The sequence below is a fragment of the Sinohyriopsis cumingii genome, chromosome 3, assembly GCF_028554795.1.
Source record: "Sinohyriopsis cumingii isolate HCF-2022 chromosome 3, ASM2855479v2, whole genome shotgun sequence".
Lineage (NCBI taxonomy): Eukaryota > Metazoa > Mollusca > Bivalvia > Unionida > Unionidae > Sinohyriopsis > Sinohyriopsis cumingii.
Window position 1 is genome coordinate 148,906,418 of NC_142963.1, and position 27,335 is coordinate 148,933,752.

A 27,335-nucleotide genomic window follows, 5' to 3' on the forward strand; every position below is an offset into this window, starting at 1 on the left:
TAATGAACACTAATAACACCTTCAATGTTTTCAAGTCTCTTACTGAATTTATATTTGAATTTGTAGCATTTGTAGAGTTGAGTGACAAATAATATTAAAAAGGAAAATTTGGGGCATATGGAAATTAGAGTTTGGCCTTATGAAATTTCAGTCAAAGCTTGTGATGCATTTAGTCAGCAGCGTTGCGCCTGTGTCCAAAACAAATTTCATTGAGCACTGATTAGAGATGCAGATTATTTATTCAAATAAATTACAGTATCAAAATGAGCATAAAAAGTTAAGTTTATGACAAATAGTTTTTGTAAATAGACTTACCATTTTCAGTCTTGCAAATGTTTTTGTTTTCAGCACACAACACTGCATTTTCTTTTATAATGTTATGAAAATAATGACGTAATCTATGGCATTAATGATAGCAGTCATGTGGAATAAATATATCCCATATGCCTTTTCTCACACTGGCCACAAATATATAAAGAGGAAACAAAATATTATCATATCTGAGGCTTCTGCTGTTTTCATTAATAAAACTCATGCCATACAAGTAGAAATTTGACAATGAGTCCATCTAGGGCTAAAATTAAAAGGATAAAAGGTCAGCTCAAGTCATCAAAAGAGCAAATGGCATCATTACCATTCAGAGGAGTCTCCGTGGATGGGAGGGAAAATAATTCACAAAACTCCATGCAGTTCTCATGCACTGTGATGTCTAACTCTGTCTCGTGTATTGATGCATTGTCATCTAAGCCTTCTTCTTTAGAAACCATAATGTACTGAAAAATGTGGACATATATACTGAAAAATGTGGACATATATACTGAAAAATGTGGACATATATACTGAAAAATGTGTGGACATATATACTGCTAAAGCAATGCTAATAAAAGGATCATGCAATGCAATAACAAATGGTTTCAATAATAATAATAATAATAATAACAATAACAATAATAATGACTTTATTTAAAAAAGCTCATTTAGTCAACTGACCGATCTTCCATGAGTCCTTCTAGGGTGGCTTGTTTGCAAGATGCTGGTAAGTTGGCCATCAGTTGGCCACAAGTTTTTAGAGTTCATCCTGTTTTATAAAGTAACCTTCAATTGTATAATATATGCAATGATATGCCATATATACTCACATATATGTTAAATCAAACTGTCAACTGCATAGACCCATATCTGCTGTCATGTATTGATATGACAGATCTAGGTTTGTGCAGTTTGTTAGGATCAATCAGTTGAACAAACTATACAGACTGCCTGTGCATTATGCAAAAACAGATCAAAGTTCAAACTTTTTTATAAGCTGGATTTGACTTATACATAAGTATATATGACAGCCTAAACTCATCTATTGCCAAACAATCTTGACTATGGAAAAGATGATATAAATGTTTTAAAAGCCATTGACTGTTAACACAATGACCTTGAAAACATTCATGAATAATACTTATCAAATGCTGACTCCCTCACTATAACATAGTAGCTGGGGTCCATAACTCTCAGCTGCATCATATACAAAACTTTGTTATAGTGAGAACAGTGTGTGTGTGTGTGTGTTAGATTTTTATGTAGTTCCAACAATTTTCCAGTCATAATGCGATGATGTCTGCAGTGTGGCAATTTATAGTGATGTCTAGCATTGGGGCATCATGCCACAGGCATGTAATATCATGTCCCACCAAGTCACATTATCCTAACACCAGGCCGACCAGTCCTAACACTAACCTCCTAATACTGAGCGCCAAGCAAGGCAGCTGCTTGTATCATTTTTGTAAGTCTTTGATATGACTCTGCCTGGGTTCGAACCCATGACCTACCACATCTGAGGCATAGGCTTTAACCATTTAGGCCATTGCAGCACTCTGAGAACAGCCTTATGTACCAAACCATGATATGTTGAGAACAACATTATGTGTAAAACCATGATATATTGAGAACAATATTATGTACCAAACCATTGAGAACAGCATTTGTTAGGATTAATTAGTTGTAAAAATATCCTGATCTGACTGCATATTATGCAGAAACAGGTCGTGGTCTATGTTTTTTATAACTCGATGTTTACATGAGTATATATGGCAGTCTGAACTCTTCTACTGCCAGAAGATCTTGTCTATGGAAAAGATGATATTTCTTTGAAATTCACTGACCTTCAAAACAATGACCTTCAGATAATTTATGAATAATGCATCAGGACTTATTCAATGTAATTATTAATTTAAAATGGACATGTTATGCACCTTATCTACTGCTGATCTGACATATTTCCTGTTATACTGGGCATCAGTGGGGAGATCTAGCCACAGTCTATGCATGCTGTCATGCTTCCTTTTTAGACGAGGGTACTTTCTGTACAGGTTATGCACAAGGAAAATCTTCATCCCAAAACCAAGTCCTACGTAAAAAATAAAAAAGAACATGATTTTCTTTGGACGAAAAATTTCAAGTGACCACTTGTTATAATAATGTTAGTGCCTTAAGACTTTGAGATATGTCCTGCTATCTGTTCCTGTATAAACCTCTAACATAAATGCTTGATACACAAAGAAATGTAATTCAACTAAAATGATTTTATTTGGTATATTTTTAAGATACTGCACACAAACATTTAGTCCTATATTCCGGATTTTTAAAAACTTGTAAAATACACATACATACTAATGTTCTAGTTTTAGCAATCTTAAATGGAGGTCTCTCTCTCTCTACTCCCCTCCCACAATTAGGTAAACTGAACCTACACTTTATTATACAAAACACTGTATTGTAATAAATAAAATGACAATATTCCCTGTATCAATTAAATCAGCCACTTTTGTTGAAACTTTTTTAAAGAAATATATCACAAAACATTTAAAGTGTGATTTTGACTGACTTCAAGATATCATTATATTTTTTGGCAAAATTCCTTTTTCTTTTTCATCAGTTATGTTTCTGAGTCTGCCATGTTTTTGTTTTTGTTTAAACATGACTGATATGCTTAAAGTAATGTAAATCACAGTCCCTAATTGTTACTTTGTTAAATAGTGTCACTGTTAAATAATGTATCTATGTTAAATAGTGCGACTGTGCTACATAGTGTGACTGTGTTAATAGTTTGTGATAACTAAGTTAAATAGTGTATTAACTGTGTTAAATAATGTGCATTAGCTGTGTCAAATAATGTGCATTAATTGTGTTAAAGTGTGCATTAACTGTGTTAAAAAATGTGTATCAACTGTGTCAAACAGTGTGCATTAACTGTGTTAAATAGTGCAACTGTGTAAACTTGTGTGACTTTGTTTAGTAGTGTGACTTTACGTTTTCCAACACATTTTCTTAGTAAGATACATTAACATATATTGTTAAGAAGTAAAAAGTCTCAAAGGGAGCAACAGACATGTGTTTTGATTTATCCTAATTAAAAAATGAATACGTTATCATAATTATACTATTATATCTATGAAACACCCATATAAGTATAACCTCAATTTGTTCACCAATCCACTTCAAAGCAAACATGCTTATGTAAAGATATGTATGACTTGGAGAGAAAAAAATCACATGCATTAATTCTTCTCGATTCATATATATATATACTTATTTCTATAAAGATTTTCCTTTATGTACTTATTTCTATAATGATTTTCCTATTTGTACTTATTTCTATAAAGATTTTCCTTTTCATACTTATTTTTATAAAGATTTTCCTTTTTGTACTTATTTTTTATAAAGATTTTCCTATTTGTACTTATTTCTATGATAATTTTCCTATTTGTACTTATTTCTATGATAATTTTCCTATTTGTACTCAATTCTATAAAGATTTTTATATTTGTAATTATTTCTATGATAATTTTCCTATTTGTACTCAATTCTATAAAAATTTTCCTATTTGTACTTATTTCTATAAAGATTTTTATATTTGTAATTATTTCTATAAAGATTTTCCTATTTGTAATTATTTCCCGCAATTATTTTCCTATTTCTACTCATTTTCCTATTTATCATTATTTCCATAAATTTGTAACTGTTTTCTATAACTAGATAATAGTGAGAAATGTTTGACAAATTCTTTATCATTTTCTTCTTCAATTTCCCTATACATATTACTTTTTTAGTTTTTGCTGCTATCAGATTTTTAATATTTTCTTCTAAATGTAGCTTGTGTCCTGTACTGATTTACGCAAACGTTTATTACATAATGGTTCTATCTCTCACTCTCAAAAACACACATCCAAAGTATAAACATTCATTCACTACTGCAATGACATACTATAAAAATTTGAATTTACCAGTGACAGTCATTGTTTCTATGCAGTCACAACTGTTACATGGTAAGTATATTCATACTCTGCATAAGCCTGACAAAAGTTACCAAGTGACCTATCAATGTGACCGGCACTAATTTAATAAATAAAATGTACATGTTTTATGGTTGCTTTTTTGTGAGTCATTTTTATAATACTCCATGGGAATCCCCTTTGTACACCTTTATTCATAAATGTCACCGGAAATGTTTAACTGTTTAATGACCATGTAATATGTCTCTGTCAGTCATATCCCATAGCATGGTCTCTATGTGTCATATCTCTAAACATTGTCTGTCACCCCATAGCATAGTCTCTATGTGTCATATCTCTAAACATGGTCGGTCATCCCATAGCATGGTCTCTTTGTGTCATATCTCTAAACATGGTCTGTCATCCCATAACATGGTCTCTATGTGTCATATCTCTAAACATGGTCTGTCATCCTATAGCATGGTCTGTTTGCCCCAATTCATCAAACAGTGTAAAGCTATTCTTTGACTTATCACTATATATACATTTGATTCATTTCTGATAATTTATGGAAATGAAGGTCACAAGGTTTTTATTTACAAATGGTCTTTGGAGTTCATTAATTCTACCTATAATGTATACATGAGTTCTGTCATTCTAGTTGCAAGAAACAAAAAAAATATTTTAAAAATATTACTTAATTTTTACAAAAATATGATTTGAATTCCAGTTGTAATCTTGATATATCCCACTCTGTCCCTTCTGTTATCCTTATTACCTTCTTTCTATCACACTATCTCCATTTTCATATATGGCTAGTTTGTAACTGATGTTCTGTGAAAATATTTTATGCCGCTCGTTTTATTAAACTCAAATTCAGGTAAACATGTTTACATTCATAATGATCTGAATATTTAATCTACAATCATCGAGAAAATATTAGCCATGTATTCTGTTGTTTACAAAATAAATGTTACTGGTCAGGTACAAAATGAACTTGATTTTGGACAAGGTCAACTACAAAATATAAATGTATATAACATACATGTATAATCATTAAGAAAAGTAAACAAAATAAAACAAATTAAATATACATAACAAGTGCAATGCACCACTGTATAAGTGACTGCAGTAAAAACGGAAGTGCTTTAGCGGGAGGGATCACTATATGGAACTGCTGCAGACAGATGCTTTGGAGTGAACGCAATGGTATTCTGTAAACTGGGGTGCTTTAGAATGTGGGGGAACTGCATAAAGGGACTGCAGTAAACTGAGGTGTTTTAGAGCGAGAGACCACTATATAAAGGACTGCAGTAATCTTAGATGCTTTAGAGTGATGGACTACTGTGTAAGGGAGTACCACAAAATGAAGTGTTTTAGAGTGAGGGACAACTATATAAGGGACTGCATAAACCTGAGATGCTTTAGGGTGACAGACTATTGTATAAGGGACTGCTGCAAATTGAGGTGATTTAGAGTGAGAGATGACTATAAGGAACTGCTGTGAACTGAAACGCTTTAGAGCAGTGCTGTCCAACCCACGGCCCGCTGGCTGATTTTAAATGGCCCGCCAGAGCTCGAGCAGCTATATAGTTGTTGCTTTTCAGTTTTCTGCTGTGGCCCTCGGCTTCAAGAAAAACATTTTGCAGTGGCCCATGGTGTCAAAAAGGTTGGACAGTACTGCTTTTGAGTGAATGACTACTATATAAGGGACTTCTAAATCATTTATGCCCCTGCTGCAAACCTAAAAGTCAAAGTCCAGCAATTCAAAAGTTTAGAAACATTTGAAATATTGCTCTAACTTAGAAGTTTATGAAAATCTAATCATGTCATCTACATATGCAAAAAAATACCATACATACTCATCTATAAATTGCATCCAACTGCAAACTGCATAGACCCTGATCTGCTAATGCATTAAGCACCTGCAGATCTGGGTCAATGTAATTATTAGGAGTAGTCAGTAAACCAACCAACACAGACCCTGATCGACCAGTGCATCATATGGTGGCAGATCAGGGTCAATGTCATTTGCTGTTGTTGTTGTTGTTATAGGGTTTAACGCCATTTTTCAGCACAAGATAGGCTATACATGGCGGCCAGTATTAATGGTGGAGGAAGAACCCAGGAAAACCCCGGAAAGAACCACCGACCCACGAGAAGCTACCGGCGAGCTTTCTCACATATCCACATTTGCCGAGCCTTGGACTCGAACCCACGCAGACAGAGGTGAGATGGCAGTGATCCGTGACGGACAGCGCTTTAGACCACTCGGCCACAATGTCATTTGCATTTAGATTCAACTTACATGTGAGTATATATGGTAGGTATGCAAAATGTCATTTGTTTAAATCAGTTTTTGCTTCATCACGCTAACTAGATTTCGGTCAAATTTCAGTGCCAGAAAGTTAAAAAACGTGATTTAAAAGTTGTAAGAATCCTGTAATGACATGGAAAACTAATCATGTCATATGGATACAAATACGCCTACCTTATCTGACTTGCGGAACTCAAGTAGGATTTGCTAAATGATGCTGGAAAAAAATTCTCCAAAAAGGTCCAAAAGCTGCTAAATGTATATAAAATATTTTTAAATTTTTTGTCATGATCTGATAATATTATATGTACACAAATATGCTAGTGAAATTTTCATTTCTCTTTGTTGAGTGTTTCCTGTTCAATCTTGCTGACAAGCTTCTCTGGGCGGAGGGACAGACAGATAAATGTATGGATGGACAAGACCAAATCAAGATGACCTACTTGCAAACAGCAGGGGCACAAAAAACTCAAATGTACGACCAATAGGGAACACATGACTGATTGAATATTATGCATTAATGTCATTAATCTCTACCAGCAATATTAGTTACCATCTATACCTGCTTATAAGTTAAGTCCATCTGCAAACTGCACAGACCCAGATCTACTGTTATACAATGCACCAGCAGATATGCAGGTTGTTATTAGGAATAAGAACAAACAACACAGACCCTGATTGGCTGGTGCATTATGCGACAGCAATACTGGGTCTATGTTGCTTGAGTTGGACTTGACTTATAACTGAGCACATATGGTACAAATATTCATTGACACTGATCAGATGCAGGATATGGTTTTGGTTGGAACATCAGCCAGTGTAAGTAAGCAAACTTGCTATTGGTTGGAACACCAGCCAATGTAAGAAAGCAAACTTGCTATTGGTTGGAACACCTACCTGTGTAAGTAAGCAAACTTACTATTGGTTGGAACACCAGATTATGTAAGCCAACTTGCTATTGGTTATAAACCTGCCTATGTAAGTAAAACAAAACTTGCTATTGGTTGGAACACCTGCCTATATAAGTAAGCAAACTTGCTATTGGTACAAAGCAGGATACAATGAAGCCAACACACAGCATAGAGAAAACTTTCCTTGTCCCCTTGGGATACCTCCATACGAAGAGGCTGAAATTATAGGAGTAAAAGTTACTGATGAAAGATCTCCAAGTTACTTCAATTGACCATCAAACCCCAGCTAAAAAAATGGACTAATCCGTCATTTCTCTTAATTTCTTTGCAAATTCTGATTCGTCCATCTGAAGAATGCAAATTAAGAAATTACTTGCTTTGTTATCTTTACCTCTGAGTTGTTCTTAAAGCTGTGTATATTAAAGTCTTTGTTTTAGGGCTGTTCCATTTAAACATACATGGTACCAAGGGAAGGCATTTGTTTTTAAATGTATGCCAGAGTATTTTGATTTCACCGAGTTCATATAAAAATTATAACAAATTTCTAAATTTCATCTATGGGTGAGTACTCCACTTTAAAAGTGCCTTCCTTGGGTCCCATGTCTGTTTTAATGGAAAAGCCCTTGTCCTGTTATTATAGGTATATCATTATTATTATATCATATCAATATTTGTGCGTGTGTGTGTGTGTGTGTGTGTGTGTGTGTGATTTAGATTTTTAACGTAGCTTTAACAATTTTTCAGCCATATCACTACGATGTCTGCAGTGTGACAGTTTATAGTGATGTCTAGCACTGGAGCATCATGCCACAGACAGATGTTAGTATCATTTTTGTAAATTTTTGGTACGATCAATATTTTTGTTTTATATATCATACAGAGATATATTCTATATGTAACTTATAATATTATTCCAAAGAGATATATGCTTTATATATTATAATAATATATCATATTAATTTGTTCTATATATTATAATATTATATTATATAGATCTATGTTCTACATGTTATAACATTATATTATACAGCATTTTTGTTCATTTTAAAACACTGGATGTTGCAAACTTCTGAGGTTCAAAAGATATAAGTCCCATGATCTGAATCAGGAAGTTCCTTTCATCAGACCAACTGATAAATGACTGAGAGATACTGAATAAAGATATACAGTCAGAGAAAGAATTGGATGCTTTTTAACAGTACTTTCAATATGTGTACTGGCTATACCATGCCAAAAATATGGAAGCTAAGTGCCTTTCCCAGGATGCCTGGGCTGGTATTGAACCCACAACTCTCCTGGATTAAGAGTTTGATCCACCAGTAAGTGATCTATCTCAATTCCCTGACAGAAAAAGAGAAAAAGAAAGATGAGAGAAAGACAGAAATCAAAAGCTAGAGAAAGAGAGGGGGTGTCTCCAAATTCCACATACTTTTATCTGTAAAAATATTACATTGAAAACAAGAAAATTGCAAACAGTCTACCATAATGATACTAGTATTTCATCTTAATGTGAAATGTATGAAACAAACACAGAAATATAAACATGGCTTTCTTAGTGGGAAATACAAAGACTGACATACAGACTATATGATGAAGTGATGAACAATATTCTGACTTGCATTTTTTTGGGTTATACATTCAAAATTTTGATTAACTTCCTTGTTCTTCTTCTATTGTGGTAATACAATGTCTCTACCTTGACATGCTGTTCTTGCCAGCAATATCTTGTAACAAAATGATTATTCCATGACATGCTGTTCTTGCCAGAATTATCTTGTAATATAATGATTATTCCATGGCATGATGTTCTTGCCAGCAATATCTTGTAATATAATGACTTAAGGATGACATGCTGTTCTTGCAAGCAATATCTTGTAATATAATGACTATTCCATGACATGCTGTTCTTGCCAGCAATATTTTGTAATATAATGACTATTTCATGACATGCTGTTCTTGCCAAAATTATCTTGCAATATAATGACTATTCCATGACATGATGTTCTTGCCAAAATTATCTTGTAATATAATGACTATTTCATGACATGATGTTCTTGCCAAAATTATCTTGTAATATAATGACTATTTCATGACATGATGTTCTTGCCAAAATTATTTTGTAATATAATGACTATTCCATGACATAATGTTCTTGCCAGCAATATCTTGTAATATAATGACTATTTCATGACATGCTGTTCTTGCCAAAATTATCTTGTAATATAATGACTATTCCATGACATGATGTTCTTGCCAAAATTATCTTGTAATATAATGACTATTTCATGACATGCTGTTCTTGCCAGCAATATCTTGTAATATAATGACTATTTCATGACATGCTGTTCTTGCCAGCAATATTTTGTAATATAATGATTATTCCATGACATGATGTTCTTGCCAAAATTATCTTGTAATATAATGACTATTCCATGACATGTTCTTGCCAAAATTATCTTGTAACATAATAACTATTCCATGATGTTCTTGCCAAAATTATCTTGTAATATAATGACTATTCCATGACATGCTGTTCTTGCCAGCAATATCTTGTAATATAACAACTATTTCATGACATGATGTTCTTGCCAGCAATATTTTGTAATATAATGACTATTTCATGACATGCTGTTCTTGCCAGCAATATCTTGTAATATAATGACTATGCCATGACATGCTGTTCTTGCCAGAATTATCTTGTAACATAATGATTATTCCATGACATGCTGTTCTTGCCAAAATTATCTTGTAATATAATGACTATTCCATGACATGCTGTTCTTGCCAGAATTATCTTGCAATATAATGACTATTCCATGACATGCTATTCTTGTCAGCAATATCTTGTAATATAATGACCATTTCATGACATGCTGTTCTTGCCAAAATTATCTTGTAATATAATGACTATTCCATGACATGCTGTTCTTGCCAGAATTATCTTGTAACATAATGATTATTTCATGCCATGCTGTTCTTGCCAGCAATATCTTGTAATATAATGACTTAAGGATGACATGCTGTTCTTACCAGCAATATCTTTAAACACAAGTCAGGCAGCAAATGAATACTCACTGCACTTAAAGTTTGAAATGTGTTTGGGATGACTACTCTGTCGTTATTGTATGTGACTAAAATAATGACCAGCAACTGATGTAGGATTTGCATCCTAAAATTGCAGTAATAAAAAAAATATCAAACAAATTTTAAAACCTTTTGCGACAGTAAGGCATACAATTTTCATCATATAAACATCAATTGGGCAATTTTGGGGCATCCCTAGGTGCTAATTTCAATGTCCATCATAAAACATTGGATGTATATTATGTCAGACTTCCCTTGTTGAAGATCCTGACCATCTATCTATCTATTGTTTATAGCTTTTCACAGGGGTCTGGGACTCCAAAATTAAAAATGTTATAACTGAAAAATGTTATATCCAAATTCATAATTTTATTTTCAATATGTCCATGTCAATGTTGATGTTGTACATATATATAGTAAACATTATTCTTGTATGATTAATGTCAGAAATGATATGTAATAGTAATAAAATTTTTAAACAAGGTAATAAAATCTGTAAGCAATTCCTTTACAAGACAGTTTGCAGTTTGCCATGTATTATAAATCATACCAACTGCAGACAATTCATTTATCTTGTGATCAGTTTTTTGTCAAGGCTTAAGAGATATTTCAATTAAAACATGCTGGTATTTTAACTTATATTCCTTGTATTTTTTTTTTTGTAGCTTTGTGTCTCAATAGACGGTCTTACTTTCTCTGACCTGTAAATTTCCATCCATTTTCACAATATTCTAAATTCAAAATGAACATAGAGAGATTTATTCAAGCTGCACTTAGTCAACATACAGGTACGGAACAACAGCTAATGGATATTTCAAAATTATTCAGTCAAACAAAGAACAAAACAAAAACACTTCTTTTTATGCTTTAATTTCATGGAACCAGCATGATTATGAATGAGGTGAGATTATCACAACTTTCCTAAATGGCACTTTTGTTAGACCTTTGTTATTAACTTATTATGACTAAGGTGAAGTTATCACACCTTTCCCAAATGGCACTTTATTTATGCCTTTGTTATTAACTGATTATGAATGAGGAGATTATCACACCTTTCTTAACTGGCACTCTTGTTAGACCTTTGTTATTAACCGATTATGAATGTTGTGTGATTATTGAGTTTGTTTTTTAAATGACTGCTATTGTTTATCTGGCCTCAGCACAACTGGTGATAAAAATCTTATAATTGAGTAAAATTTCTCAGGCAGACTACACATATCACGAGCTATAACCGATTAAACATTATAAGAAAGGAATGTTATAACAATGCCTTTGGAATACATAGTAATTATAAATTTGGCTGGGGATATATATATATATATATATATATATATATATATATATATATATATTAGTATGTATGCTGAATCAATGATATACCATGAGATGTATACTTTTTTCATTAAAAGGAAACAAGGCTTGCCTCGTTTCCTTGTAATGAAAAATTTATACAATGAATGGTATATCATTGATACAGCATACATACTATAGATATATTTCATTTATATCACACACAAATACACATATTTGCACTTTGAATGGAGTTATGATATGCTCCGGGCAAATGGGTATTGACCGAGGGAATGAACTTGTCAAATCCCTGTGAATGTGTCTGCCACAAAATTTAGTTCAAATTTTGTTCTTGTTGTTCACAATCGCATATGCAAATTGAAAGCTGATTGTTTTCTTTTTGAGTTTCTATTTTTATTCACATTTATTAAATCAATATAAGACACACTCATGATTTAAACCGAATTATGGTTTTTATGAAGAAAATAGTGTACTACAAACAGTTAGCTTCTTGTACACTGAACCTGAACTGTCAGGCATTCACATACTGGCATATGGAAATTAGCATGGAATAGAAACTAAGCAAAATGGCGAACCAGCAAGAGGTAATTAAAATATTTTAATATACTGACAGTTCATCTAAGTTATTATTCTGCTTTAATTAACATTTCTAAATACTATAAAATTCTCTCTCTCTCTCTCTTTCTCTCTCTCCCCCCCACTTTGGATGGTCTGACTAAACTTTACCATCATTCATAGGTCCAGAGACATCATCGTATGACAGAAGCAAAAATCCCCAATGCTCCCCAATGCTTGTATTTTCATGAATTTTCGGCCATATCTAGCTAAGATAATCCGGGGGGGGGGGGGGGGCAGGGCAAGGCAGGACGGGGGCGACCATTTGGACATTTTTACATTACATAAATAATAATCGATTTTTAGAACATTATAATAGGTTTAAGAAACATCAATAAAACATTAAATACACTACAGTATGTGTGCCTCATGTATATATGTATCACTGATATTATGAACCATTACAACGAACCAGATTACTGTAGGTTACTTGGTACAAGTTCAGTTTTAATGTTTTTGTCCAGCACAATATGTTTTTCTCTCTCACTCCCGATTTTTGCTTATATTGTCCCTTATGCATGAGAGGGGAGAGGGGAATGGAAAAAAGAAAGGATTGTGTACCATTTTAATTTCATTTAAAAAACAGTGACTATTTATACTTTTTATCATTATTTTCGTATGTCATTTGTGATTAATGAATGAGTAGAAATTCATCACTGATCCATAGGCCTGCAATTGAAAGAATGTTTATATATTCGTATTATTGTGCCATGGGCAGATCACAATTTTACATAACAATAGTATTGGTATATCAGTTTGCTTTATACCAACACTTTACAGGCCATGTTATTTTTAATATATATATATATATATATATATACACACACACACACACACACACAAATATATATATGCCCAGGCATAAATATATGTAAAAATGCAGATTTTGTGCCCACATTCACAACAACCAATAAATTTAGAACTAATTTATTTATAAAATAAACAATTTTTAAACAGTTTCATTTTATCAGTAAGAAAAAAGTCTGTACAATACAAATAATTTATTTGGTGATACATCAACAAATGACGTGTTTCCTAGTGATAAAAACTTCAGACGAGGAACTTTGTTAGTTTATCAAGTTGATGATAATGAAACCTTCAAAAATAATTGCGTAAACAATTCTTATTAATAATTTCCTCAGACAATCGTTATTTATTTATCCCATATAAAAATAAATATGTATCTTATATTATGTCTGAAAAGAAATTACAGAATAACAATGAAGTCGATAAGCAGACATGAAATGTCAAACAGAAATAAAACTGATACTTGCCTTCACTGCTGTGGTAATTAATCTTTCCTCAATATCAGATTAAAAACATATTTAATAATTTACCTATCTAAAAATTTGTAAGGTATGGAACATACTACTTAAGGAACAAATAATTCTTTAAGAACCAAAACTAAATATGATGACAATAACTGCAGTCCTGTAGAACTGAAAATCTGATTCAAGATAAATATGTAAGCTACTGCAACAAAAACCTCATAACTCTCAATCTTTCTTTTTGAATATTTTACTACCAGAATTTAACGCATGCATTTCCATAATATGCATGAATTTATGACGCTGGTGTAAGTGTCATCTCCAACATCCACTTTTATTAGGTCTGGTGCCCTGACCTTTGACTCAAATAAGGTACAAGTGGTCTGATTCAAACGATTCCCAAACAGCAAGGCAAACAAACTGTCTCATGCTTCCAGAGCATGGCCAAATGAATTCATGAGCAAATTTAGTTTCATCTCTTATGCTATACAGTAGAAAGAAAATGCATAGGAAATGTCAATATAATGATTTGCAAAAAAAGATGTCATAAATATGAATGGGTAACTTACTTTTTTATTTTTTCCAAACTATCTGCAGCAGTGCCAAGTCCATTCTGAAGTGCAAAGAAATATGTGCTCAACAAACAATTCTCAGTGCACAGCTCCAAGTTTATAAATAACCATACTATAGTTAAAGTTTGAGTGCATTGGTGGTAGTAGCAACTGATGGAACTGGTAAATGTTTACTTGTAGTTAAAGTTTGAGTGCACTGGTGGTAGTAGCAACTGATGGAACTGGTAAATGTTTACTGTAGTTAAAGTATGAGTGCATTGGTGGTAGTAGCAACTGATGGAACTGGTAAATGTTTACTTGTAGTTAAGTTTGAGTGCATTGGTGGTAGTAGCAACTGATGGAACTGGTAAATGTTTACTTGTAGTCAAAGTTTGAGTGCATTGGTGGTAGTAGCAACTGAGGGAACAAGTAAATGTTTACTTGTAGTTCAAGTTTGAGTGCATTGGTGGTAGTAGCAACTGATGGAACTGGTAAATGTTTACTTATAGTGCATTGGTGGTAGTAGCAACTGATGGAACTGGTAAATGTTTACTTGTAGTTAAAGTCTGAGTGCATTGGTGGTAGTAGCAACTGATGGAACTGGTAAATGTTTACTTATAGTGCATTGGTGGTAGTAGCAACTGATGGAACTGGTAAATGTTTACTGTAGTTAAAGTCTGAGTGCATTGGTGGTAGTAGCAACTGATGGAACTGGTAAATGTTTACTTGTAGTTAAAGTCTGAGTGCATTGGTGGTAGTAGCAACTGATGGAACTGGTAAATGTTTACTTGTAGTGCATTGGTGGTAGTAGTAACTGATGGAACTGGTAAATGTTTACTTGTAGTTAAAGTCTGAGTGCATTGGTGGTAGTAGCAACTGATGGAACTGGTAAATGTTTACTGTAGTTAAAGTTTGAGTGCATTGGTGGTAGTGGCAACTGATGGAACTGGTAAATGTTTACTTGTAGTGCATTGGTGGTAGTAGCAACTGATGGAACTGGTAAATGTTTACTGTAGTTAAAGTCTGAGTGAATTGGTGGTAGTAGCAACTGATGGAACTGGTAAATGTTTACTTGTAGTGCATTGGTGGTAGTAGCAACTGATGGAACTGGTAAATGTTTACTTGTAGTTAAAGTCTGAGTGCATTGGTGGTAGTAGCAACTGATGGAACTGGTAAATGTTTACTTGTAGTTAAAGTTTGAGTGCACTGGTGGTAGTAGCAACTGATGGAACTGGTAAATGTTTACTTGTAGTTAAAGTCTGAGTGCATTGGTGGTAGTAGCAACTGATGGAACTGGTAAATGTTTACTTGTAGTTAAAGTTTGAGTGCACTGGTGGTAGTAGCAACTGATGGAACTGGTAAATGTTTACTTGTAGTTAAAGTTTGAGTGCACTGGTGGTAGTAGCAACTGATGGAACTGGTAAATGTTTACTTGTAGTTAAAGTCTGAGTGCATTGGTGGTAGTAGCAACTGATGGAACTGGTAAATGTTTACTTGTAGTTAAAGTTTGAGTGCACTGGTGGTAGTAGCAACTGATGGAACTGGTAAATGTTTACTTGTAGTTAAAGTTTGAGTGCACTGGTGGTAGTAGCAACTGATGGAACTGGTAAATGTTTACTTGTAGTGCATTGGTGGTAGTAGCAACTGATGGAACTGGTAAATGTTTAGAGCATCAGTCTGAGTCGGAAAATATGAAAGCTGAAATATTTGTAAAAATTTAAAGGGATAGTTTTTCAAATTTTTAAAAATGTCATGTATGAAAAATTTATGTTTTCAAATGCATACAAGAAAAAATGCATACAAATTAAATGCCACATACAATTTTTAATGTACAAGTCAATAAGTTTGCAAACAGTTTGAAGTTTCTAGATACTGTATTTAGTCTATATGTTCTGGTTAAGAAATAATTATCTTTTTCGACGTTGCAAAATTTAGGGGCATAGAAAATAACTCCTAAGGAAAATGTCAAAAAAACTCGAATAGATGTGGGCAAGATTTACTGCCAGTATGTTTCTGGAGTTGACCAATTTAAAAATTGTCTTGCAACATAGATACAATTTATCAATTTCTGTTGACATCTTTATGTAAATGCTGTTGACTCCAAACTATAAAATACATACATCAAAACAGCAATTTGTCAGTATCAGTGAAGTTCAAGTTGTCGGAAATGATACACTCAATCATCACACTGTTTATAGGATGAAAATCTTTCATCTTAATCAGCAATATTAAACAAACTGAATCATTCAAGAAAAGAAATACTACTTCCTTTATTCACATTTCTCAGTTATAATCCCTAGTAGGTTCCACTGTGAATTGCACTGCCATTTTCTGAGAGACTTAACAAATAACCAATCAGTACTTACACTTAACATACACAATAAAAAACTACTTTTGTAAATATACTCTTGTAGAATATTGTCAATTCACACATTTTGTGGCTGTCAATTTTTGTGGTTTTTTGGCAAATATCACATTTTATTCATACTGTAAATACTTGTTTATATGTCAAGTCCAACTGCAAACTGCACAGGCCTAGATCTGCCATCATATAATGTGCTGGCAGATCTGGTTCTATGCAGTTTGTTGTTAATCAGTATAAAATAACATCAATGCTGCTTTTCTGGCACATTATGCGATGACATATCAGGGTCAATATTGTTTGCAAGTGGTTTTGTCTTGTGAGTACTGACAGAATACTAGTCATAGATCAGGAATTGGGTCCTAATGTTTCAACAGAAGGAAGATTTGTTGTTGTGTGTTTAAAATCCATGTATTTAGTAGCTACAGAACCCACAAGAATAAGAACTCCATGAAAAATATAGAATGAACAGTATGCTGATCTTTCAAATCAGAGAATGCTTCAATTTTGTTGGTCTTAAAATAAGAGTACAGTCTATACATAATTCAGTTTATATTAATTTTGACTCAGCCTCTTTCTCTTAATACCTTTTAAAACAAGTCTTTATTCTATATGAGTGTAGATTCATGCATGCAATAATGTGTCAATTCATTTGTGCATGCAAAATGCCATGTATCTCCTAAAAGATTATTTGAGACAGATTTTCAGCCTTGGGATATGATTCAGGCATGCATTAATGTGTCAATTCATTTGTGCATGCAAAATGTCATGCAACTCCTAAAAGATTATTTGACACAGATTTTCAGCCTTGGGATATGATTCAGGCATGCATTAATGTGTCAATTCATTTGTGCATGCAAAATGTCATGCAACTCCTAAAAGATTATTTGACACAGATTTTCAGCCTTGGGATATGATTCAGGCATGCATTAATGTGTCAATTCATTTGTGCATGCAAAATGTCATGTAACTCCTAAAAGATTATTTGAGACAGATTTCAGCCTTGGCATATGATTCAGGCATGCATTAATGTGTCAATTCATTTGTGCATGCAAAATGTCATGTAACTCCTAAAAGATTACTTGAGACAGATTTTCAGCCTTGGGATATGATTCAGGCATGCATTAATGTGTCAATTCATTTGTACATGCAAAATGTCATGCAACTCCTAAAAGATTATTTGAGACAGATTTTCAGCCTTGGCATATGATTCAGGCATGCATTAATGTGTCAATTCATTTGTGCATGCAAAATGTCATGTAACTCCTAAAAGATTATTTGAGACAGATTACAGCCTTGGCATATGATTCAGGCATGCATTAATGTGTCAATTCATTTGTGCATGCAAAATGTCATGTAACTCCTAAAAGATTATTTGAGACAGATTTTCAGCCTTGGGATATGATTCAGGCATGCATTAATGTGTCAATTCATTTGTACATGCAAAATGTCATGCAACTCCTAAAAGATTATCTGACACAGATTTTCAGCCTTGGGATATGATTCAGGCATGCATTAATGTGTCAATTCATTTGTACATGCAAAATGTCATGTAACTCCTAAAAGATTATTTGAGACAGATTTTCAGCCTTGGCATATGATTCAGGCATGCATTAATGTGTAATTTCATTTGTGCATGCAAAATGTCATGTAACTCCTAAAAGATTATTTGAGACAGATTTTCAGCCTTGGGATATGATTCAGGCATGCATTAATGTGTCAATTCATTTGTACATGCAAAATGTTATGTAACTCCTAAAAAGATTATTTGAGACAGATTTTCAGCCTTGGCATATGATTCAGGCATGCATTAATGTGTAATTTCATTTGTGCATGCAAAATGTCATGTAACTCCTAAAAAGATTATTTGAGACAGATTTTCAGCCTTGGCATATGATTCAGGCATGCATTAATGTGTCAATTCATTTGTGCATGCAAAATGTCATGTAACTCCTAAAAGATTATTTGAGACAGATTTTCAGCCTTGGGATATGATTCAGGCATGCATTAATGTGTCAATTCATTTGTACATGCAAAATGTCATGCAACACCTAAAAGATTATTTGAGACAGATTTTCAGCCTTGGCATATGATTCAGGCATGCATTAATGTGTCAATTCATTTGTACATGCAAAATGTTATGTAACTCCTAAAAGATTATTTGAGACAGATTTTCAGCCTTGGCATATGATTCAGGCATGCATTAATGTGTGATTTCATTTGTGCATGCAAAATGTCATGTAACTCCTAAAAAGATTATTTGAGACAGATTTTCAGCCTTGGCATATGATTCAGGCATGCATTAATGTGTCAATTCATTTGTACATCCAAAATGTTATGTAACTCCTAAAAGATTATTTGAGACAGATTTTCAGCCTTGGCATATGATTCAGGCATGCATTAATGTGTAATTTCATTTGTGCATGCAAAATGTCATGTAACTCCTAAAAAGATTATTTGAGACAGATTTTCAGCCTTGGCATATGATTCAGGCATGCATTAATGTGTAATTTCATTTGTGCATGCAAAATGTCATGTAACTCCTAAAAAGATTATTTGAGACAGATTTTCAGCCTTGGCATATGATTCAGGCATGCATTAATGTGTCAATTCATTTGTGCATCCAAAATGTCATGTAACTCCTAAAAGATTATTTGAGACAGATTTTCATCCTTGGGATATGATTCAGGCTGACATCAATATGTTCAGCCGCCTCTTCTTCCCCATCCCCCACTTTTCCAGGACAAGGATAAGACAGAAAGCAGTAGAGGTGAGAGTAATTAATAATTTATTCTAAGACAAGGGTGAGTCTGCTGTTTATTACTACTGATTTGTACTTTATAAAACTGTACAGTGGTCCCACACTATAAAATCCACTCTTATAACACAGGCATGGACAAGGATATACTATAGCTAATTCCGCACAGCACTGTGAATGATATCCATCTCTGTTTCACGTTGAAATTTCACATCAGTGTTTCAAAATGTAGCTAAAATTACAGAACTTGTTTTATGCAGGAAAGTTTTAAACATAATTTATACTGATATGCAGTGCAATACCATTCATTTTCATCCTCATTCTGGAAGAGTCCATTTTCAATACTGCAAAAAAAATCAAAGAAAGGCAACTACAACATGGCAGAATAGGAAACGTATTCACCCTTTAATAAAGAAATGGACTCTTCTACAGGCCAGAGTGACATAAAAAAAGATTGATGTAAACACACCCCCATTTTAGCATGTATTTGATGACTTGTCTTATGCTCTGTCGATTTGAATGGTATTGAAATACTTCATGTGCAAACTTGATTAATTAATTTAATGATCCTAAAATGAAAATTCACTTAACTACAGATGCTGACATCATTTACAATGCTGTGCAGGATGAATATAGATGATGTATTTCCCACCATGGAACAAGTTATGTACTCACTTATAAGTTTAGACCATCTGCAAACATCAACGACCCAACTGTACTGGCAAATCATGTGATGACAGACTTGAGTCATTAAAGTTTGTTATGAGTAATCATTACAATGAACAACACTAATTCTGATGTAATGGCACATCATGTGATAACAGACTTGAGTCATTAAAGTTTGTTATGAGTAATCATTACAATGAACAACACTAATTCTGATGTAATGGCACATCATGTGATGACAGACTTGAGTCATTAAAGTTTGTTATGAGTAATCATTACAATGAACAACACTAATTCTGATGTAATGGTGCATCATGTGATGACAAACTTGAGTCATTAAAGTTTGTTATGAGTAATCATTACAATGAACAACACTAATTCTGATGTAATGGCACATCATGTGATGACAGACTTGAGTCATTAAAGTTTGTTATGAGTAATCATTACAATGAACAACTCTAATTCTGATGTAATGACACATCATGTGATGACAGACTTGAGTCATTAAAGTTTGTTATGAGTAATCATTACAATGAACAACACTAATTCTGATGTAATGGCACATCATGTGATAACAGACTTGAGTCATTAAAGTTTGTTGTGAGTAATCATTACAATGAACAACACTAATTCTGATGTAATGGCACATCATGTGATAACAGACTTGAGTCATTAAAGTTTGTTGTGAGTAATCATTACAATGAACAACACTAATTCTGATGTAATGGCACATCATGTGATAACAGACTTGAGTCATTAAAGTTTGTTATGAGTAATCACTACAATGAACAACACTAATTCTGATGTAATGGCACATCATGTGATAACAGACTTGAGTCATTAAAGTTTGTTATGAGTAATCATTACAATGAACAACACTAATTCTGATGTAATGGCACATCATGTGATAACAGACTTGAGTCATTAAAGTTTGTTATGAGTAATCATTACAATGAACAACACTAATTCTGATGTAATGGCACATCATGTGATGACAGACTTGAGTCATTAAAGTTTGTTATGAGTAATCATTACAATGAACAACACTAATTCTGATGTAATGGCACATCATGTGATGACAGACTTGAGTCATTAAAGTTTGTTATGAGTAATCATTACAATGAACAACACTAACTCTGACGTAATGGCACATCATGTGATAACAGACTTGACTTGTACCCAATACTGTGCAGTATATTTGTTTTAGTCATTATTGAAAAACATCCGTATTAATACATCCCTCTGCATGAAGTACTCTTACTTATAGTATCCCTCTGTACTGAGCACCCTTATATGATCTCTTACTTATAAGATCCTTCTGCATTTAGTACCATTAGCAGCACTAGGAAGAGAGAGTACTGTATTTCTATAACTTACCTGCACTTTCCTGGCCACTTCTATAACCAGGTTAAACTTCTCCGACATGCCCAGTTCTTTACTATCTCTTTGTGTCTGTATAACATAGAAATGTAAAGACCATAATAGTAGAACCTCATAAATCTGAACTTGTTGGTAGATATGGAGATGTTTGAATAAATGGAACTGTAGATGAAAAAAATTGGAGTTACACAAAATCTGCATAACTGGGAGACATACAGAGGCTGTCAGGTGGTTTGGTTTAACCAGTATCAGTAATCTCTATGAACAAAGTCCACATAAACAAAAATCTAATGTACACAACAACAACAAAAATTCTCAAATGCAATGGTTATTCTATGACATTATATCCAAATGTCATGTGACCTTGACTTCTGATTGACTGATAGGGAGGGGTAGGAGGTAGATTTATATGAATGTACATAGGTATGTATTTAGGTATGTAGGTTTGTATGTAGGTATGTATGTATGCAGTAGTGTTTTATGGCATATCAGCACAAACATGGCTATGTAGTGCCAAAAAAAGGTTAAGTTTCAAAAATGTTAAGATGAATTGCACAAATTATTAGGCATATAAACCCTTTTAAAAAAATGTAAAATCACAAGATAAAAAACAAAATGTAAAAATCAAATTCTGAAAACTCTATAAAATAACATAAACTATCATTAAAATTTACTGTATGTTTTTAAACACCAAGATTTACTCCGTTCTATGTTCTCATGCAATTTTCTTTAAACACCAAGATTTATTCCGCTCTATGTCCTCATACAAACACCAAGATTTACTACGCTCTATGTCCTCGTACAGTGTTTTTAAACACCAAGATTTACTACGCTCTATGTCCTCATTGTTTCTTTAAGCAGCTTATGTCAAAATGCAGGGTTCATACAACTGTTTTTAAAAAAAGATCCCATCTTTTTCAAGATGGTTTCTGGCACATATATTCAAAGTCTGTATCACTAAAAATGAGCATGTGGTATCCATATGACCTAAAATAGTATCCACCAATCACAAGTGGGTGATATGTCATGTGAGTGAAATGGTTTTCATCACCCAACACCTCATCCAACCCAATAAAAATTAACACTGGTAGAACAATTCCATACTTTTATCCACACTTTTTGTGCAAAATCTTTTATTTTTCATGCTTTTTTCCATACCTTCAGGGCAAAATCTGTATTTTTGTTACTTTTTCACATCTTTAGGGCAAAATCTGTATTTTTTAATGCTAATTATCTGATACTTTTTCTGAACCTTCCCAACTGTGCATGAACCCTAAAAATATTTGTCTCACTAGGTGCAAATCCACACTCACCAAGAATGCCCCACTGCCAGTGGGACACTGGCAGGATTACACACATCACATCAAGGTTCACCATTCAGGAAGCATGCATGAGTCAGGTATGTATGTCTGATATGCAATCAGCACAATACCATCTCATCACTCTGATTTGCTCTATACAAGGAATGCCAGTTTCCAAGGGTGGGTCTGATAGTCTGAGGACTATTTGTAGAGTTTTCATTCCACATATTTTGCTAAGTATGAACTACATGCAAACTTAAACACTATTTTACATCAGTATATGGAATTTTCCATTCATAAACAAGTAAATGCTGGGCAGCTCTGGCTGCTTTATCTGACCTTTCATTAACCCCTATGCTGATGTGACTGGGCAGCCAAAAGTACTGAATTACTTTTCTCTGATTGTATCAGAACATCATGTTTCTGTTGCTGGTGTTATTGCTGTTATAGGGTTTAATGCCATTTTTCAGCATAAGATAGGCTATGCATGGCGGCCAGTATAAATGGTGGAGGAAGAACCCGGGAAAATCCTAGGAAGAGCCACCAACCCACGAGAAACTACTGGCAAGTTTTCTCACATACCCACAGTGGCTGAGCCCAAGACTTGAACTCATGCAGACAGAGGTGAGATGGCAGTGATCCGTAATGGTTAGCGCTTTAGACCACTCTGCAACTTTGGACCCCTCATATTTCTGTAATGTCTAGGATAGTAACAGGTTGTCAGATTTAAGAATCTTCAAGGCTTTCAAAATAGTTCAAAGTTCTGAGGATAGCTGCATCTTAAAATTTCAGACGCCTCATTTCTGTTTCACTTGTGTAGCATACCTAATATTAATCCATGTATGGACACCAAAGATGATCTATTTCATAAACTTGCAACAATCAACCCAAAATGTTAAACAATATATCCTGTGACCTTATTTAGGATTCTACATCTGTCACATCCATGATAGATCCATATACACTTGTAAATCTGGTTTAGTGTCTAATCACTGTCTGTGGACAAAGAAGTTTTATTTTTCTCATTTAAAAAAACAAACTTTAAACAACTTTACACTATGACCGTAACCTTTGACATCCACAAAAATAATACTTTATAACCTATGGTAAACTTCTTTAGTATCTCTACTAACAAATCAGTAGTAGACAATACAGACAGATCCAAACTCTAAAGCCACTTACCACCCAAATAATATTTAAAGTTGTCCCTTTGACCTTGACCTATAACCTTCATGGTTTTTAATCTATAGGGATGCTCTTTCTCCTTCATGTATTTATATGCAAAGTGTTATGATAAACCACTAGTGCAAAAAGGAAATATTGCTCTTGAAAAAAATTTTAACCAAAATGTTGATGACAGAAATGACACAGATGGATATTGTGAGAATAGTCTAAGTATTTATGACATTTTGTCTCATATGAAAAACAAAAATGGCACAAACATTTGCAAAAATTCTTTTACAATAATTGTGGAACTGATTAGGTATATAAAATGATTAACAAGAGAAATACAAGTGGAAGTAGTACATGTAAATGGAGAATTCTTAGGATTTTGTGCTAATCACAGTATCAAGGGGAAATCACTCTGTCACACAGGTGGGAAGAAAACATTTTGTGTTTTAGCTTAAAAGTTTTAGCCTGCAAGGGGCTAGATTTGCAAGGCAGTAGTAGTTCCTCTAAGGTATTAAGGTCCAGTAACATATTCTAAGAATGAAGATTAGCCCTTAAATCAACCAGTAGATTATCAATATGTTACATAAGAAAAGGCGACTTGAGGTTATAAGTGAAGTAAAAGAAAGGTAAAAATTTAATTCAAGTGACACATCAAATTGATAGAGTGAGATAAATGCAACAGAAATACTTATATTCTATATAAAAAATATGTATTTTAAAAATCTTTACCCCATCTTCTCCTGCATCAAAGTAGTAGATGTTGATCTTGAAACCTCTAGCAAGGAAGAAAAAAATGACATAATCTTAATAATCATACTATGCAGTTTCTTTATTCAAGTGCCCCAATCTGAACTTCAAGTGAAAGAGATATCATATTGTAAACAAGAGACCAGAGTGGTTCATATATCACTCACCAAGGTAGCTCATCTGAGAGCCTGATGATATGAGCTTATATAACAAATCTGATTATAAATTTCATCACAAATATGTCCTCTAGAGTATCAACAAGCTCAGCTAATCAGACAAAAGATCACCTCATTTATATGTGTGGATGTCACTCATAATCAAATACTTTTGAGATCTTGATGATGCAAGCTTACATTACAAATATGATCAAAATCTAATCAGAAATATGACCTCTAGTGGGTTCACAAGTACAGTCAATCAGATATAAGATCACCTCATTAACATGCATGGATGTTGCTCATATGACTGAACTCGTTCGATGTGTGTATAATACAAGATTAAATCTGACTGAAATTTGATCAAAAATGAAAGTGATGATAGACAGATGGCCATCAACTTACTTACCTGGCCACTGGTCAGGTGATTTAAAAAAACAGAAAATTAAATCTGTTTTCAAATAGTAAGAAATGATCTGAACTCTGATTACACATTACCATCAAGATTTGTTTAACTGACTCAAGGCATGTTTCAACTGAAGTATCATAATGAGTATGATCTCTTCATTATAACATGGACTTTCATTATGATATGGACTTTCATTATGACATGGACTTTCATGACAATCCTGTTTCAGATGGATGAACACATAAAATATCATGATGTATATACCTCGATGCAATTTAAAAGAAAAATAGAAGACATTCCATGGTTCAAATGAGTAAATGCACACCAACAGTGAGACAGGCAGACAGACAGACAGACAGAGGTGAAAAGGCCCAAATTAGGCTTTAGTAAATCAGCTACTTTGAGACAAATATTGAACTAAGTGAAAAGCAGAATAAGGGGTTATTCAATATGTGATCATTTTACTTACTTTGACTGCAGGAAAGTAACACTCAGTCTAATTACACCAAGGAGAATAACAAAGGGCAAGAACCAACCTTTCCAAACAAGATAGAAATAAATCTGAAAATTAAGTAATAAAAGAACATATTCCATTAGGTTTTATTGTGTGAGTGTTTTATATTTATAGGTTACTGCATTTGTATGGGAAAATATGAACAATATTTTTTTGGATGGATACTGCACAACTTGTGGGAGTGCAGTATCCATCCAAGAAAATGAGTTCATATTTTCAAATACAAATGCAGTAACCTTTTTATTATATACTCATTTTCTTATTCTATTTAAGGCTTAATTATTGCAAAATGCACGAAAAGAAACAGAGTAACTGAATTTATGCTTTATTGCAAAACAAGTACACAACAGTAGATATACCAATATACAATTTAAAAAAATATTAATGCACACATAGCATAGCCCAGCGATCTTTAAACTTAGTCACGTGCTCTGTATCAATTTCAAACAGAATCGTCATTGTGGTCTACTTAACAATGAAATTTAGAGTCATACTGTGAATGAATGCACATGGATTTCGTTCCTACGTTGTAACAACTGAATACGGCTTTTCTGATTATGAGGGACTGGATTATTGGGTCAATTCAATGCAGTAAGGAGAATGGATTTCAGCTGGAAACATAGGCTACTCAAAATTCCAGTACAGTTCCGTTGTTTTACAGGACATGCTGGAGGATCTGAAGAGTTTTGAAAGTACATTTTGAGGAAATTCAAGATGCGTAAATGTAAGTATATGTATTACCATTCTTATTACAAGCTAAAGAAATGTTTATGCCCTATCACTTGCATCTCAATGTTGGAGGGACCCCAGCTAAGACCTGTATCATACAGTGTGTCTTCTATCACTAGCCTAACACTGTATCAAAATAGTTACATGGGAAAAATTGACATGCAGCTGTTGTGTGACACTCCATTTACCCAGCAGAAATAATACTTTTTCATCGTCTTGGATTACTGGCTCTGAGGCTCTTAGCTTTCATCCAAAAGATTCAACTGAATTATTTTCTATAATCTAGTATTCTGACAGACATGTAAAATGGTACATCTTTGATAGATGTGCGATGGCCCTTGGCCTCAATATGCTTCATCACTTACTATTACACACCCTGACTTGTGTCTCACTGAGAATGTTTGGCATTAAATACAAATCCATATTGTTCAATCAATTTAAAGACAGACAGTCACCCATCTTACTGACGGAATTGCAATACAGGACCACTATCATGATAATGATTCTATGTCTCACTCAATTGTTGTACCATGCATACTCACTTAAAAGCCAAGTCCAACTGCAAACTGCACAGACCCTGCTCTGTCATTGCATAATGCACCAGCAGATCTGGATCTATGCAGTTTGTTAGGAGTAACCTTAAGAATAAAATAATACAGACCTCATCTGCCTGTGCATAATGCACTGGCAGATCAGGGCCTGTATTTTTTTAAAGTTCGATTTAACTTATAAGCAAGCATAGATTGTAATTATTACTAAATGTCTTAGCTGATTTCTAACCAAGCAACTGTTTGCATATAGCAACCTTCATTAAAGGACAGA

General features: G+C 33.5%; 1 protein-coding gene across 2 annotated transcripts in view; it reads right to left on the bottom strand.

The window, feature by feature from the left end:
- Nucleotides 1–27,335, bottom strand: part of LOC149804122 (GRAM domain-containing protein 4-like) — a 71,500-nt gene that overhangs the window by 15,187 nt on the left and 28,978 nt on the right. For both annotated transcript variants that reach the window (XM_089954088.1, XM_089954089.1), the window contains exons 9-15: nucleotides 25,740–25,831; nucleotides 24,689–24,734; nucleotides 21,483–21,557; nucleotides 14,338–14,381; nucleotides 7,597–7,706; nucleotides 2,244–2,398; nucleotides 635–773 (exon numbers count right to left, since the gene is read on the bottom strand). In XM_089954088.1, the coding sequence (XP_089810214.1) occupies nucleotides 635–773; nucleotides 2,244–2,398; nucleotides 7,597–7,706; nucleotides 14,338–14,381; nucleotides 21,483–21,557; nucleotides 24,689–24,734; nucleotides 25,740–25,831 (661 nt within the window). The remainder of the gene's footprint in view (nucleotides 1–634; nucleotides 774–2,243; nucleotides 2,399–7,596; nucleotides 7,707–14,337; nucleotides 14,382–21,482; nucleotides 21,558–24,688; nucleotides 24,735–25,739; nucleotides 25,832–27,335) is intronic.